Below are 15,972 nucleotides of genomic sequence, written 5' to 3'. Positions count from 1 at the left end.
GAGCTGCCCAGTGTAGGCTGGAAGCCAAGTTCAGGCCCTGCCACTTTACTCTGTGGCCTAATAAATTTACTTCCTGGAACTTCAGATTTTACACCAGTAAAATGGTGAAATGACTTCTTAATCTGCTACCCCCCCCCCCAGATCATAAGAGATTCAAATGTGGTTATAATTGTGTGAATATGTTCTAAGTTGTAGGGTAGTACACAAATTTAAGGCATTATTATTAATTTTTCTTTCTTTTTCTATTCCACCCTTCATCTCTGTTTAATCCAGAGAATTTAAATGGCTGCAAAGAACCTGTCCTAGGCCTAACTTTCCTTTTTCTTCCCCTTATGTTTCTGTCATATCATTTCTTTCCTTTCTTGGCCACCTCACCTGCAATTTTCAGAATTCCCAGCTGGGAGAGGGGACTGATAGGAAGAAGACCAGTGACAGTCTTGGATCCAGGAAATATTCCAGTCCTATTTTGATTTTCCTCCTTGGAGTCTTGTATATTTGCTTGAACTAACACACAGATGAAGAATGCATATTTAAATATGAAAAGAAACACACTCACATATAGCCTAGACACACACAAAAATGCATGCCTTCAGGCATACTCAGAATATAGCACAGACATTTGTATATAAGAAATCACATACCAACACTAGAGTGAGGACCTAACTCAAACATCTGGAGACATCTATGTCAAATGCAAATATTCCCCTTGCAATATAATCACACTTTCTTCCATGCAGACATGATCACGAAAAGCAACAGGAACACATAGAGGCGTGTGCACAAATACATACATCCACTTTCACTAGCACATAAGACGTATAAACACACCCAGGCATGTTCAGCAACTCCAACCATGCTCCAACCAAAATGCACTCTGGAACACTCAGTCACAAACACACTCCTAAATGTGGCCATATTTCCAGTTTTTGACAACAGTATTTTCCAAGTGTCCTCATTGCCCTTTCTTTGACTGCACCATTCTGGGAAAGCTGGCTGCATGTGCTTTTCAAAGAATTTCCCTTAGCATGACCCACAGTAACCTCAAGGACATTACTTTCTCAATGATAATATCTACTCTTTCCTAAATGTGATCATGGAGTGACATCCAACAGGAAACAGCAATGTGTGCTCCCCACCTCGAACCATTTCAAAATCCCCTGAAAGATTCAATGGACCGTCAAACAATACTCATTTGCTGCAGAAGAAACCTTTGCTGCAACTCCCATCATGCAGTCACCCCAGCTCTATCAGCCCACATGTTTCTGGGGTCATCAAGAAGAGCTGACCTCCTGAGGTCACCCCACCTCCTGCCCTGCCTCTAGCCTGAATTGCTCATGATGAGACCAGGAAGCTGGACTTGTCTCCCTCTATTACAATAAGTGCCACTTTCAACCAAATTATTTTAATGCTTCCTTCATGACAGTCATAACTTGGTAGGTAATAACTTCAGAATGGCATCAAGTGACAAAGTGACAGAGTATATTTTACATATTTGCTCAAAAGTTAGTGGTTAAGTATGGATCTTTCCAGCATGTCTCTAACAGCCTTATTTATGATATGGGTTTATAGAGAAGACATGAAAAATGAGAACTGGATTTATAAAGACAAAAAAATATCAGGGGACTAGTAGTTAATAAATAGAACATGCTAAGGGATAACCAGGATATTTGTGAATTGACTTAAAGTAGGGGGGTGGATCTGAATCTGGAGCCTTTTGAGTCACAAATAGAATTTAAATTATATTCAAAAGAAAAGGGAAAAGTGAGCCAAGACCTAGATCAGTTGAAACTACCAAAACTGCTTTGTTTTAACATGGCTAACACATATAACATGAGATGGTTTCTACTCAAAAGACGAAGGAGAAGAAGTCTGTCCTTTTCTAATCTCACTGAGACCCAATCTCTTAGTTCTAATTCAACTTGACGGGGTAAGAGTTGAGTTGACTTTCCCTGTCCTGGACTCCTTAGCTGAGTTGGTTGAAACATCCACCTGGAAGTTCTGTATTTCAGTACGGTGTTTATGCCCTCTACATTGTAAACTCCATGGGATTAGCAGTCCTGAATATCTTGTGCACCATTAAATCACCAGCCTTTCGCACAATGCTTGGTACGTTGCAGCTTTTAATACTTGTTAACTGAACAATCACTGTGTCCAGCTGGGCAAGGAGCACATCAGGAGATTTTCCTCCTCAAGTGGATGTTGTTGCTTCCTGCTGTCTGCTGTCTGCATCTGCTGTTCCTTCTGGCCTCCATGGTTTACCGTCCAGCAAGGCTTTTCTGAGTCGTCTCCAGAAGATGTGCCGCCCCAGGACACTGTCCTCCCACTCCAGGTAGGTATTCCTGTTGAGAAGGCGATACAGCTCTACCTGCTGCCGCAGCAGGGACTTCTCCAACTTCTGCAGGACTATGAAGATGATGCCAGCACGGCTGCTAAGAAACTGCCAGGTCTGGGCAATCTCATACTCAAAGATACACCATCGGCTCTGGATGAAGTGCTGGGACACCACGACAATAACCTTCCGGCTTTTGTGGAAACCTTCCTGGATGATGTTGGCGGCAATGGCTACCCCAGGAATAAAGTCTCTGTAGTGAAGGCAGAGCTGAAAGGGGGGCACCCCCCCCTCCAAGTTCTTTACCAATTCATTCCTCACCCAGTCTTCGTCCTGGCTTGAGTAGATTACAAAAGCATCATAGGTGCTTTCACCTCTGCCATACTTTTTGCAGCCAGCAAGAAGCATTAGGTGGAAATAGAACTTATAGACCAGGGCTCCTGCCGCAGATACCAAGAGGATGGTGAGAACCGACACACTAATGATCGTCTTGTTCATCTGACAGGTGGCATTCCTGAAACTAAGCACGGGCATGTCCTGCATATCTAAAGGTTGTGTACACATCATTTGCTCAGCTCCCACCAAGAGCTGCCTCTGGTCCTTGACCCACTGCAGGAAACTCTGGTGTTCACAAACACAAGCAAAGTCATTCTGAGTAAGATTTAACAAAGCAAGGCTCCTTGGCAAATGCTGTAGTTCTTGCTCCTTGGACTCCATGATACGGTTGAAACTGCAGTCCAGAATCTGGAGGGAGTGGAGTGGTTTATAAGGAAGTGTATCCAATGACAAGAGTTTGTTGTGACTCATATTTAGCACCTGAAGTTTAGGGAGGGAGTGAAATGCCATCTGGGATACCCGTTCCAGTTGACACTTAGAGAGGTCCAGGATGGTTAAGTTAGTCAGTTCTGTGAAGATATCAGGAAGCAAGTTGTTCTGAAAAGAATTGCCTGCCATTTTCAAGGTTTGGAGGCTGACCAAGCCAACAAAGATGCCATGGAAGACAACTCGGGTGTTGGTATAAGAAATATCAAGGTAACGGAGATTTCTGAGTGATAGGAATACTGAAAAATCGTTGGCCTGTTTCAGATTGGAATGCTGAAAATCCAGATGTTCTAGTTGCTCTAAGCCCAAGAAGTTTGAATTCATAGTAATGACATCATTGAAGCTCAGATCTAAATGCTTCAGTTTGGTTGTCCCAAAATTGGTGTGAGAACAGCAACCCTTGAAACTCAAGTGATTTCTTTTGAGATCTAGAAACTGAAGGTTTGGTAGCTCAAATTCAGTAAAAGTGCTCATACCTTTGTTGCCTATGAAAACAAACTTTTTGAGAGAATTGAGCTTCAATGTGGGGAATTGTTTAAAATTACACTTAGTCAATTCTAAGTGTTGCCATCTGTAATCCTTAGGAAGGGCTTCTAGACTGTCTACATTCAGACTCAACAGAGAAATCGCAGAAACATTTACCAAACAATTAAATAAGCCTGTATCACTCCTTGGGAATTCACTGAAGTGTGCTATCCGAAACTGTTCGAAGGTCAAATTGCACAGTCCCTCCAGGACAGATCTGTCAAAACTTTTCACGATCCTTTCATTTTTAAATTCTCCCAAAACCAACCGATTGATTTTTAAACCAGCCAGACCTTGAATACAAATTTTCATTACATGTGTACTATTAAAATTACTTCGCAAAGTCAGTTCATTGAGCTTAATTTCTTTAAAGGTGCCTGGTTCAATAAAGTCTAAAGGGTTCAGGGACAAATCTAAAGAGAGGTTGAGTAGGGGCATTTGACGTAGAACCTTCAAGTCTTCGTGATAAATATTTTGGATTTTGTTATTAGAAAGATCCAAGTGCTCCAGGTTGGGCAGGTTAGAAAAATATTCAGGAAACTTGAAGGAATGGATAAGATTGTGAGCCACATTAAGCTCCTTCAAGGTTTTGAGATGCCCAATGGGGAAGTCCTCTAGAGATGCTAGGTTTGTCTCCACAGCTACCAGCTTCTGTAAACTTGATAGCCCAGAAAAGGCTCCCGGGGCTAAACTCTCTATAGGGTTTCCTGTCAATATCAAGGTGGAGAGGTGGTTTAGGCCCTGATATGCATCATCTTCAATCATCTGAATTTCACATCTACAAGGAAAAGAGACACAGATTACATAATATTTCGGCTGAATAAAAAAAAAAAACAAAATGAAATATCAACACAGTCACCTAGGTCTTCACACAGATATGACATGACATATTATGATGCATAGGCAAAAGTGTCAAGCAAGGCAGATGAAGCAAAGAAGAAACCCCACAAATTTGGTACTATCGTACTGGCTCCCGTGACAGTCTCTTTTTATCACACCAGGCACTCATGCTAAGCAGAGGCAGCCCATCCAACAGAGGGAAACCAGTTAAAGATCAATGATTGGGGCACGTGAAGACTGAACCTTGGATCAGCTTTAGCCATTTCCTGACACACATAATTGTGATTATATATCTGATTGGTACAGAGGAGGCAGATAGCTGTTAGTTGCTAGGCCTGATAAATGACTAGTGAATGTCAATTTCAAAGGTATAAAAAATTACACCGAAGTGTCACAGATATCCTTAATGTTCATGAAAAGTTCTCCATATAGGGCTCATCGCTTAATATTAATCAGAGTATTAAGATGAAGAGAATATTTAACTTGGAAGCAGGAAATGTGAACATGAATCTCTGGTCTGCTGTCAACAAGGCATGTGCATGTATATGAATCCCTTAAACTCTCCAAGCCTCAATTTCCTCATCTACAAAAAGAAAAAAATGTATCAATAGATTTCCATAGGAAAAAAAGGCTGCCTGGTCTATCACAAAGCATCCTTAGAAGATAAGTGGAGTTACTGTATATGAAGAAGCAGCATGCAAAGTCAGAGTATCTATTGCACTGTAGTCTGTCCTTGCCCTAATCCAGAATCTCCTCCTGGCTAACCAGGAGGGGGAGCTAGCCTCTCTCCAAGCACATATTTAAAGCCTCTGAGGGTAGTTCCTTGGGTATGTGTTGCGTCGAAAGTGAATTATAAGGGACATTGATGAGAATCTTTTGTTTAAAAAAAAGCGTTGGTCTGTCTACCTCAATTCAGTATATTTCTTGACAAAATTCTTATTCAGAAAACTGAAATTTATAAACTAGTGGAATGCTATAATAGTAGTTTATGCTTATAAAGTCTACTTTACAAGGTTTTTTAATATATATAGCGTGTTAACATTTAGTATCACAGTTAACCCTATGGGGTAAGGTTCACCATTTATGTTTCACAGATTTGAAAACTGAGACTCAAGTCACACAAAGTGACGTGCCTCAGGCCACATGGCAGTATATGTTGGAGGAGGACCCAGCTCAAGTCTTCTGACCTCCATAAGGCTCTATGTCACTGCCTTCAAAGTGCTTGATCCCCCCTTTGATGTAGTCTATCAATATCCAAATTAGAGTATAAAACATAAGATGATCACTCTTCTGCAGAAATATCTACTATCCTCTTATCCTTTATTAAGAGTTTCTATAATAAAATGTCATACATAAAATGTTTCTCCATTTTTCACAAACCCTTATACAAATTATAGTCCATTATCTATTACATTTCTAAATAAGGTCCCTGATGATGAAAATGATTTTAGGATTCAATTCCCCCCAAAATTATGATAATAACTTCACCTGTTCTAATGAATGATATACTTCCCTATATCAGAAAAATAAAACATTAGTCACTGTTCTGTCTCACAGCAGATGTTTTCCTTTGATCTTGTTATCTTTCTCTTTGGGTTACTTGTATCTTTCTAATTCCTTGTCCTCTACCCCACTTCCAATATTCTAAACATTATTTGAATCCCACTCAGTTCATGAACTCTATATTGACTATTCACTGCATAGAAGGCCCCTTTTCTGTACAACACAATGTCTTGCCTCTAGTTTGCAAATAACTTATCACCTCCTCTTATATATTACTGTCCTTATTATCTCAGGTTCAAAAGCCAAAATCAGAATCATGTAGCATGTGTTGAATGTCTACTATGCTGAACACCATGCTCAGGGTTTAAACATATCAATTCTTTCAAGTGGATATGCCCTCCTTAATAGCTAGGGTTGTACGTTATATATCAACATACTCTTGTTTCCTAGCAAAGTGAGCAACATATAGCAAGTGGTCAATAAATATCTGCTGATGAAAGAGTTTGAGTCAATCTACTCCCCTAACTTAAAAGAAAATCAAAGATAGAATTGTCCTTAGAGACTGTCTCATCCAACTGCTCATTTCACAAATAAGAAAGCTGAGACCTGGAGAAGGGAGGTGGCTTGCCCGAAGTTATATAGCAGGTAAGATGTCTGTTGAATGAATAAATAGGTGAATGAAAATGAGACTTCACTAATCAGGCTTTCTGACTTAAGAATGAAATGATAAAACAACGAACACTTCTCCGTGTACAATGGTAAAACTCATACACTACCTGGATAAATCCAACATCTGCAGTTCTGGGAAGCTGGAGAAGCTATGGCTGTTTAAATGATTCAGGTGGTTAAAGCTCAGGTCCAGTATCTTGGTCGATGTGGGGATGTTGTCAGGGATTTTGTAGAGATTCAGCTCCATGCATTGGTAACTAATGTTAGGAACCACCTGAAATGGTCAGACATTAGATGCAGTGTCTTGCTGCATGCATCTTACCAGACCTCCCAGCTCCTCTCCTCTCCTAGGCCAGAGCCTGGGATGCCACTGGGACAAGCACAGAGGCCAGTCAGCCGTCTTTCATCCATCCATCCATCCAGTCGTGCATCCACCCGATCATCTGTTCGTCCATCCACCCATCCATTCATTTATCCACTCACTTCATTCTTATAAAATGTCTTACTCTAGATTAGGAAGGGAAAAGCACCTACCCAATGTTTAACCTCTACTATCACAATGGCAGCGTTTGGCGAGAAGCAATGGAGTCAAGTGGTGAAGAGCTGAAGCTCTAGAATCCAAAAGCTCTGGGTTTCACCCTTCCCTGTGATTTGCAACAAGGGATTTTGTTGTTGTTGTTGTTTTAATTATTTATTTATTTATTTATTTATTTATTTAGGGCTGTGTTGGGTCTTCGTTGTGATGCGCGGACTTCTCATTGCGGTAGCTTCTCATTGCAGAGAACAGGCTGTAGGTGCGCAGGCTTCAGTAGTTGTGACACGCAGGCCCAGTAGTTGTGGCTCACGGGCTTAGTTGCTCCGCGGCCTGTGGGATCTTCCCGAGCCAGGGATCTAACCCGTGTTCCCTGCATTGGCAGGCAGATTCTTAAGCACTGTGCCACCAGGGAAGTCCTATTGTTGTTGTTTTTCTAAATACACCTCTTGTTGTATACAAGCTTAGGGAGACTGCGAGTCGGGTGTCCAGACCTTCCTTAGTCATAGCCCAAGTTTTGCCAATTGTATTCTTTCCCTTGGATCAATGACCTTTGAGCAGATGAGATAGAAATGGGGACAAATCTTTGAAAATGGGGACAAATCTTTGAAGTGCGTAGACTCCAGTGGTGGAACCTAGTGAATAAGGTCAAGTGCTTGATGCTGTCTTGGTTCCTCTGCTGAGTTCTATCATACTTTCCCAAATTCTTTGTAAGCCTCCTTCTCTAAACTCCCATTTAATTTCCTAATTCTCTGATTCTTCAAAAAAAATTCCTTGCTTAAGCCAGCTAATTTTGGTTTTCAGTTTAAAACCAGTAGAATCTTTTAAAAGGATTAATGAGATAAGGTATTAAAGAGATTATCTCAAAGCCTATTACAGTGTAAATGATAAATAAATGTTAGCATGCATTATTATTGGCTATTATTAATTCCCCACTATATGCAGGCTTGTTTCTTATATGTTACATGTTTGAACTTAATCTTCAAATAAACCCTTTTAAGAAGAAAAATTCGGTGAGATGAAGTAACATGTGTAACGTCTCACAGGCCATAGTGCAGCTCTTTGCTTTATTCACTTGTCTCCTGAAATGGTATTCCTCACAGAATCCTCACAGCCCATACCGTCTAATAGAGGATGGTGCCAGGCATCATCCCTTACCCTCTTTTATCCTCCTTCACGGGAGTCATCACTATCTAACATTATGCCTTCTATGGGATTGTTCCATACGTACTGTTTGTTTCCCTCACTAGATCGTAAGCTTTGAGACTCTAGCTCTCTGTCTCCAGCACTCAGAATGATGCCCGGAAAATATTTGTTTGAACAAATGAATTGATAACCGATTACATGGAAGTTTATTCAAATCCCAGTTGAAGGCATTTTCTGCGAAGTGCTGTGGGCAGCACAAAGACCAATGTGATAAGGCTCCAGATTTCAATGAGCTCACAGTCTAGAGTAAGAGTTATGATAGGAGCACAACTCATTCCTGAAAAGGGTCTTAAACTAGGCTTGGCAAGTATTCCCTTTGGTTCAGAAAAGGTAGAGATCAATCCTGGATCCAGGGATTGTAGATTGTAGAAGGCTTCCAAGAAAGAGAATATTTCCAGGTGGGTCTGGAAGGATAAGTGAGATTTGGATATGGAAAGAGGAAGAATGAGGGAAGAGTGTGAGTACACAGGGGTAGAAAACTAGCTCAGATTAGCTGGTGTGTGGCAGGAGTGGTGAAACCTAAGCCAGAGGGGAAGCCAGAGCCAGATCAGAAGGGCCTCATACTTTGTCCTGTGGCAATACTTTTAATCACTTAACACGTATGAATTGAACAACTACATGTGCCAGGCACTGGGATAAAGTGATAAATAAAACCAGCAATGACCTTGCCCTCTTACAGATTCCATTTCAACAGAAAGACAAACAGCGAACAATAAATAAATATATATATATATATATTCACAACATTATATGTATTTTATATATATAGTATATATATGTATACCCAATGATGTGATATAAAAAAAAATAAAGCAGCATAGGTGATTAGAGTCAAATATAGTGAGTGGGGAGCTCTACATGAGGCAATCAAGGAAGACTTCCCAGAGGAGGTGACATTTAAGCAGAAATTTGAGTGAAGTGAGGGATTAAGCTATGAAAATATCTAGGGCTGCACTGTCCAATATGGTAGCCGCTAGCCACACACGGCTGTTGAGTATGAGAAATGTAGATAGTTTAAATATGATAAATGTAAAATATATACAAATCTCAAGGACTTAGTACCAAAGAAAGAATGTAAACTATCTTGTTACTAGTCCAGTATATATTACATTTTGAAATAGTATTTTGAATATACTGACTTAAATAAAAATATTATTAAAGTTAAATTCACCTGTTGGTTTTTTATTTTTTTAACTACTAGAACATAGTTTAAAACATAGTTTTAAATTCAGTTAGTTAAAATTAAGTTAATTTGGTTAAATAAAAATTTAGTTAAATTTAGTTTATTAAATATATCATTTAAATTTAAATATCATGTGACCCATTGAGCAGCACTGATCTAGGGGAAAAGCATTCTAGCTAGAGGAACTAGCCAGTGCAAAGGCCCCATGGTAAGAAAAGGTCCTAATAGCAATGGAAAGTTATTAAAAGTTTTTAAGGACAGTAATTTGTTAGATCTGAACCTCAGGAAAAACAACAACAATGACAAATAAACAGCAGACGAAAATGAGCAGAGTAGATTAAAGGAAGGGGGCTGAGGGGTCAGGAGATGAGTCACTGCCCAAAAGTCAAGGCCAGGGGAACTGAGGATCTGCCCTAGGTTGGCACTGAGGTGATGGGCAGGGTTGGACAAGTTTCAGAAACAGAGCATTTGGGGCATGGGAAATGGGAGGAGCCAGGAGTGGCTGTAATTGTATCCTGGGGTGACCATGATTGGAGGATCCATACCCACTAACTGAACAGCAGGAGAGACACAGGGAGGACAATGAGCAGGGAATGGGGGGAACAGAGGACGTGGAAATAACAAACTTGTCTTTGTTACGTATTAAAGTACACAATTTCCCCCATGTCCTCAATGTCAGGACTGCTGGTTATGCGTTTCTTGAATTTCTGCCACACCCTAAATCCCAGGGCATTCTTCTGGCTGCTTGGTTCTGCCGTGGGCTTTCCAAAGCAATTGTGAAGTCCATGCAGGGGAAAAACAAAGGAGATCCTTCATGAATGAGATTACAAACCAGCTGATAGGTGTTTCACAAAGGAAGAAAGCATTGGGCTTCCCTGGTGGTGCAGTGGTTGAGAACCCGCCTTTCAGTGCAGGGGACACGGGTTCGATCCCTGGTCCGGGAAGATCCCACATGCTGCGGAGCAACTAAGCCCACGCGCCACAGCTACAGAGCCTGTGCTCTAGAGCCCGCTGAGCCACAACTACTGAGCCCACGTGCCACAGCCACTGAAGCCTGTGCGCCTAGAGCCCATGCTCCACAACAAGAGAAGCCACTGCAATGAGAAGCCCGCGCACCGCAACAAAGAGTAGCCCCCACTCGCCGCAACCAGAGAAAATCCCGCGCACAGCAATGAAGACCCAACGCGGCCAGAAATAATAAATAAATAAAATTAAATAATAAAATAAATAAATTTATTTACAAAAAAAAGAAAGAAAGCATTGCCTTAGCTGATATTTTGCATCTCTCCCTGTCTCTTTTTCTTCTCTCTCCATCGCTCTTTCTCTTTCTCTGTATCTCTGTCTCTCCTTTTCTTTTCCAACTCCTTTTCATTTTTTGGACAGAACTATGACTAGATTCAGAAGTCTGAAGTCCACTTAGAAAGTTGTTTCTATTAAGAGACCAAAAATATCTTCTTCCTGAGATCGAAAGGAGCAAAGCAACAGCTTGAAGCAGAGTGTACAAACCACCAGCGTTAAGCAATGACAGGAAGCAGGCTTCTTACAACCTTCTATTAAAGCCTATAATTCTTTTATCGATGTGAAAACTAGTCTCAGAGAGGTTTAATAACTTCTGCAAGGTCACACACCCGAAAGTGAAAGAAGAGTGATTTTTTTTTTTTTTTTTTGCGGTATGCGGGCCTCCCACCGCCGTGGCCTCTCCCGTTGCGGAGCACAGGCTCCGGACACGCAGGCTCAGCGGCCATGGCTCATGGGCCCAGCTGCTCCGCAGCATGTGGGATCCTCCCGGAATGGGGCACGAACCCGCGTCCCCTGCATCGGCAGGTGGACCCTTAACCACTGCACCACCAGGGAAGCCCCAAGAAGAGTGATTTTAAGCAGGTCTATCTGACCTGAAGTCCGTAGGAGCACTTAACTCCTAAATGGGACATGACCCTATGGGCTGCTTGTTAATGTCCTATAGCCATGAATCATTTGGTCCCTGTGGTTTCTTAAGTTTTTATGGTAATTTGATGTCTGTTTGCAAATGAAACTAACTGGGGCCCGTCATGGGAAACTGAGCTGAGAGCACTTTTTCAGAAGCAAGGCAAAGCTCCAGGAAGCCGAACTGACTCCAACCACGTACCTGTACACAAGGGTCCCAGCTCTCCGACCTCAGGCAGAAGAGGAAGGCCATGGCTAGGATCAGAGCCGCAGCCAGGCGGGTGCGAGGCATCATCCTGGCATTTTCTGTGACCAAAAGTGGCCTTCTGGAAACATGACCCTCTGTATCGGCGGGTCAAGGCAGCCTCCGAGGCACTGTGCTTTCTTCTCTTCCCTGCTCGGTGCCCCAGGACACTGACTGTATTCAAAGCAGTGCTGGGTTAAGGGAGGAGAGGAAGTGAGAGTGGCAACCTTAGCATTCTGGACTTTTGTTTTTCTAATATTTATCTCCTCTGTCACTGGAGGAGAAGTTAGAAGAAGAAGAAGAAAATGTCTGCAGACCAGGGGCTGGAGTAACAGCAAGAGGAAGCTGGCTGTTATCCCAGGAGGTCATCTGACATCAGGATCAGAGAGTTTAGGAAAGTAATCAGACTGGTCATACAGCATGTGTGACTAACTACCTAGGATGGTGGCTTCCCACTTTTGTTTTAGTAGTGGAAACTTACTGTCTATATTAATTTCCTAGGCAACTATAAAAAAAAAACACACAGACTAGGTGGCTTAAACAACAGACATTTATTTTCTCACAAAGTTCAGGAGGCTAGAAGTCTGAGTTCAGAGGGTCAGCAGGGTTGATTTCTTCTCAGGCTCTTTCCTTGACTTGTAGATGGCCATCTTCCCCCCTGTGCCTTCACATGGTCTTTCCTCTGTGTGTGACTGTGTCCTAAGTTCCTCTTCTTACAAGGAAATCAGTCAGTCAAAGTGGATGAGGGCCCACCCTAATCCATTACCTCATCACCTCATTTTACCTTAATTGCCTTTTTAAAGACCCAATCTCAAAATACAGTCACATTCTGGGGTACTGGGGTGAAGACTCCAACCTATACATTTTGGTGGGGGATACTATTTAGCCTACGGCACTGTCCCATTTTATGAAATCAAGATTCATAAAACGTAAGCCCACATTTATGAAACATTGAAAATAATGCTCCAGTGAAACACATTTTGAAAAGTACAGGAATATTGACAGAAGATTGGGATGAAAAATCAAATATTCCGAAATTCAAATCCAGCCTAGGTGATTTATGGCCTTGTAGCATTGATCAAGTCACTTAAACTATTGAGACTTAATTTCTGGTCTGTAAAATGGGACAATAGTTCTAATCACAACAGAAGTTCACATTTATGAAATTTCATAAATAGAAAGCCACGTGATGCAAGCCACTAAGCATTAGTTTTCTGGTCTCTCAAGTGGAGATAATCACATTTGTCTTGCATGATTGAATTAAGTTAATTTACATAAAATGCCTAGTCTAGTGCATGGTTCATCAGGATATTCCATAAATTGGTAGCTATTAAGGTGATTAAAAATATGAATGTAATGAGGATAATAATTCAAAGTACTGTTATGGGATTAAATAAGATGGCATTTGTAAAGCTTTGAGGACAGAGAGTGTCTAGGGTGTAAGAAGTGCAGTGTAAGTTTCCGTTAAATAAGAACGTAGGTTAAAATGGGGATGTTATTGGTATTGTACCCTAAATAGTTCTACCAAGATATCCCCCAGGCACCTCAAATCCAACACATCTAAAATCAAGCTGTGAGGAAGCATGTCATAGGGGACGGAGCACAAACTCTTGCAGACTTCTTCAACAACACTGCTGTAAAATTAAGCTAAAAAGAGTCCCCCTGTCAAAATGTTGCTTTAAGGGTTGATTGAGACTATGTAAAGGAAGTAACAGCATTTTACTTCCATAGTCATCCAAAATGGAAATCTTTTTGACTTCATTTCTCTCATCAAACATATATTAACTATATTTTCATATTTTCTGTATTCTTGATGCTCTGGTATTGGTGGCCTTGCTGATGAGGATAGACTGGGCTAGTCAGTTCTTAGAGATTGCAGATGATTTGCCCTGGAGCATATTTTCATATGCAAACTAACCAAACCAGAGCCCATGCTCTGAAACACCTCCTCTATCTGGCTTTTATGCTGTAAGTCCCCTGCATATGAACCTTCAAGTTGTGAACTTTCAAAGGTTCACAAATGTGAGTTTGCACGTCCAATCACGTAAATCACGTGTCTGGCGTACATTGTCACGTGCGTGCATCCTCTGCAAGTGGTCGTGCTTTTGTGTACTTTACAGTCCTGCATAGAGTACAGTAGTACAGTATCTTTATTTCAAGCTAGATCTGCGAGAGGACAACTTCATTGAACTCCTTGCTGTGCAACACGAGGAGCTTACTAATGAAGAACTGATGGAATTGGAGGCCCAGAGAAAGGATGAAAAGAAACAAGAGGAAGAAGAAGTAACTGAAGAACCAAAGAGATTCACAATGCAGGAAGTGGCAAAGGGATTTTTTTATTTGAGGAGGCACTGTTAGTATTTAAGGCACAGGACCCAAACATAGAATGGTACACGAAGGTTGTAGCATCAGCCATTCAGAATGCAATCCAGTGCTACCATGTAATCTGTGACGAGAAGAAAAGAGCTACAATCCAGACATCGCTGGATTGTTTTTCAAGAAGGTACATAGTATTGAATCCAGCAAGGAACCAGAACCTGTGCCATCAACGTCAGGCGTGAGTGAAACTGCAGCCTGCCCTCCGTCTCCTGTTGCTGACGATCCTTCAGCTCTACCATCTCCCATCCCCTCTCCCTCCTCCAGTCAGTAACTCTCCTTGCCTGTTCACTCGATGCCAGCCCCCGGATGCCAGCTGTTGTACGGTACTACTGTACTTTTCAAGGTACCGTACTGTAAGATGAAAAGTGTTTTCTTTATTTTTTGTTTGTTTTTTATGTATTATTTGTGCGAAAAGTATTATAAACCTATTACAGTATAGTACTATATAGCCGATTGTGTTAGTTGGGTACCTAGGCGAACTTTATTGGACTTAGGAACAAATTGGACTTTAGAACGTGATCAAATGGAACTCATTTCTGAGTAGGGGACGTACTGTGATATAGAAGGCAACGCTCTTCTGCCTTAATCATCACAGGGCCAGGTACCAGACAACTAGAGAAAGCCCGTATACCCCAGAGCCTGCTGAACTTAAAGTATCCAATCCTAAGCCTGCTTACCCTGCTTTTTCTTGCCTTTCCCACAGAAGCCATAATAAAGGCCCCTGCTCCCGCCTTCCCCTTGCTCCTTCTGCCTCCTGATGGACTCTGGTGCTTCCCCAAGTGGCTCCTCAGGGTATCACATGCCCCCTCCTCTTGGGAACTGTGAGTAACAAACTATCTTTTCAATGGCAATTGTCTCCTGATCTGTCAGTCTCAGAACACCTGCATAATAATAAAATCAGCATTTTAAAACAAAACATTCTACCAAGTTCTAGAGATTTTTATCTGTAAAATAATTCTAAAACGTCAGTCTTCATTTCTGTTAGTATGACCATTGAACACATCCCTTGGCCTAGTGTATTGCAGTGCACTGCTCAAGGGTCTTCCAGGGTCCAGACACACTTCTTTCAAAGTCTCAACTCTTGTTATCCATCCTTTATCCCCAAATCAAAGCAATCTTCCTAAAATGCAAATAAAACTATCTCATACCATGTCAGTAACACTCTGAGGCTGTGTATTGCCTAGACCCCAAGCGTCTTGGCCTACCCCCCACTACACACACACACACACACACACACACACACACACGAGTCACTGAAGTGTTCAGCTCCGCAGCACTAATTCTATTCTACACTATGGAAGGGGAACACAAATCTGTGTTGATTAGGGGGTTATCAGTGCCACAACCTTAGCATCCTGTAATATCCATTTCATGATGATTATAAGAAAGTAACAAGAGTGAACAATCACAACATAGCCTGGCTCAGGGAAGAAGGCCCCTCACAGTTTGGCATATCAAAGAACCAAACCTGATTCCATTCAGTGATTCTAAGTTTCACATTTTTTCATATGTTAACACCTCTCAAATCAGAACGTGTCTCATAATTGACAACATATTACAATTATCATTGGCAGAGTTTTTTTTTTCTTTCCTGGTGACAAATAAGGTAATGGTACATCTAACAATCAATGGTACCTTATATTCAATGAGGAACAGTTTGTCAATAAGAAGACAAAAACAAACAAACAAACAAAAAACCCACAAGCTCCGTTCAAATAAATAAAGAAAACAAATGGTTGGAGAATAAAGAGGTTTGTTTCTTAAGTACTCCTTAGAACATGTACTAGAGTACTCAATGTTTCCTAAACTTTTTGACC

At 41.3% G+C, this 15,972-nt stretch overlaps 1 protein-coding gene across 2 annotated transcripts; it reads right to left on the bottom strand.

Annotated features, from left to right (window-relative positions):
• Positions 1–1,352: 1,352 nt before the first annotated feature.
• Positions 1,353–12,292, bottom strand: TLR4 (toll like receptor 4). Of its 2 annotated transcripts, XM_065879468.1 has the most exons (3): positions 11,735–12,292; positions 6,796–6,962; positions 1,353–4,454 (listed from the first exon to the last, which is right to left on the bottom strand). In XM_065879468.1, exons 1-3 carry the CDS (start codon positions 11,825–11,827, stop codon positions 2,189–2,191), a joined length of 2,526 nt encoding a protein of 841 aa, XP_065735540.1. In that variant the 5' UTR covers positions 11,828–12,292; the 3' UTR covers positions 1,353–2,188. The 2 variants fall into 2 exon arrangements, with proteins under 2 accessions (XP_065735540.1, XP_065735541.1); XM_065879469.1 differs by lacking the exon at positions 6,796–6,962 and having other exon boundaries at positions 11,735–12,077.
• Between the last annotated feature and the right edge of the window lie 3,680 nt (positions 12,293–15,972).

The sequence above is a fragment of the Phocoena phocoena genome, chromosome 6 (genome assembly GCF_963924675.1).
Source record: "Phocoena phocoena chromosome 6, mPhoPho1.1, whole genome shotgun sequence".
Classification (NCBI taxonomy): domain Eukaryota; kingdom Metazoa; phylum Chordata; class Mammalia; order Artiodactyla; family Phocoenidae; genus Phocoena; species Phocoena phocoena.
The sequence above is the reverse complement of the archived record's forward strand: the minus strand, read 5'-3'. Positions and strand labels throughout refer to the sequence as shown.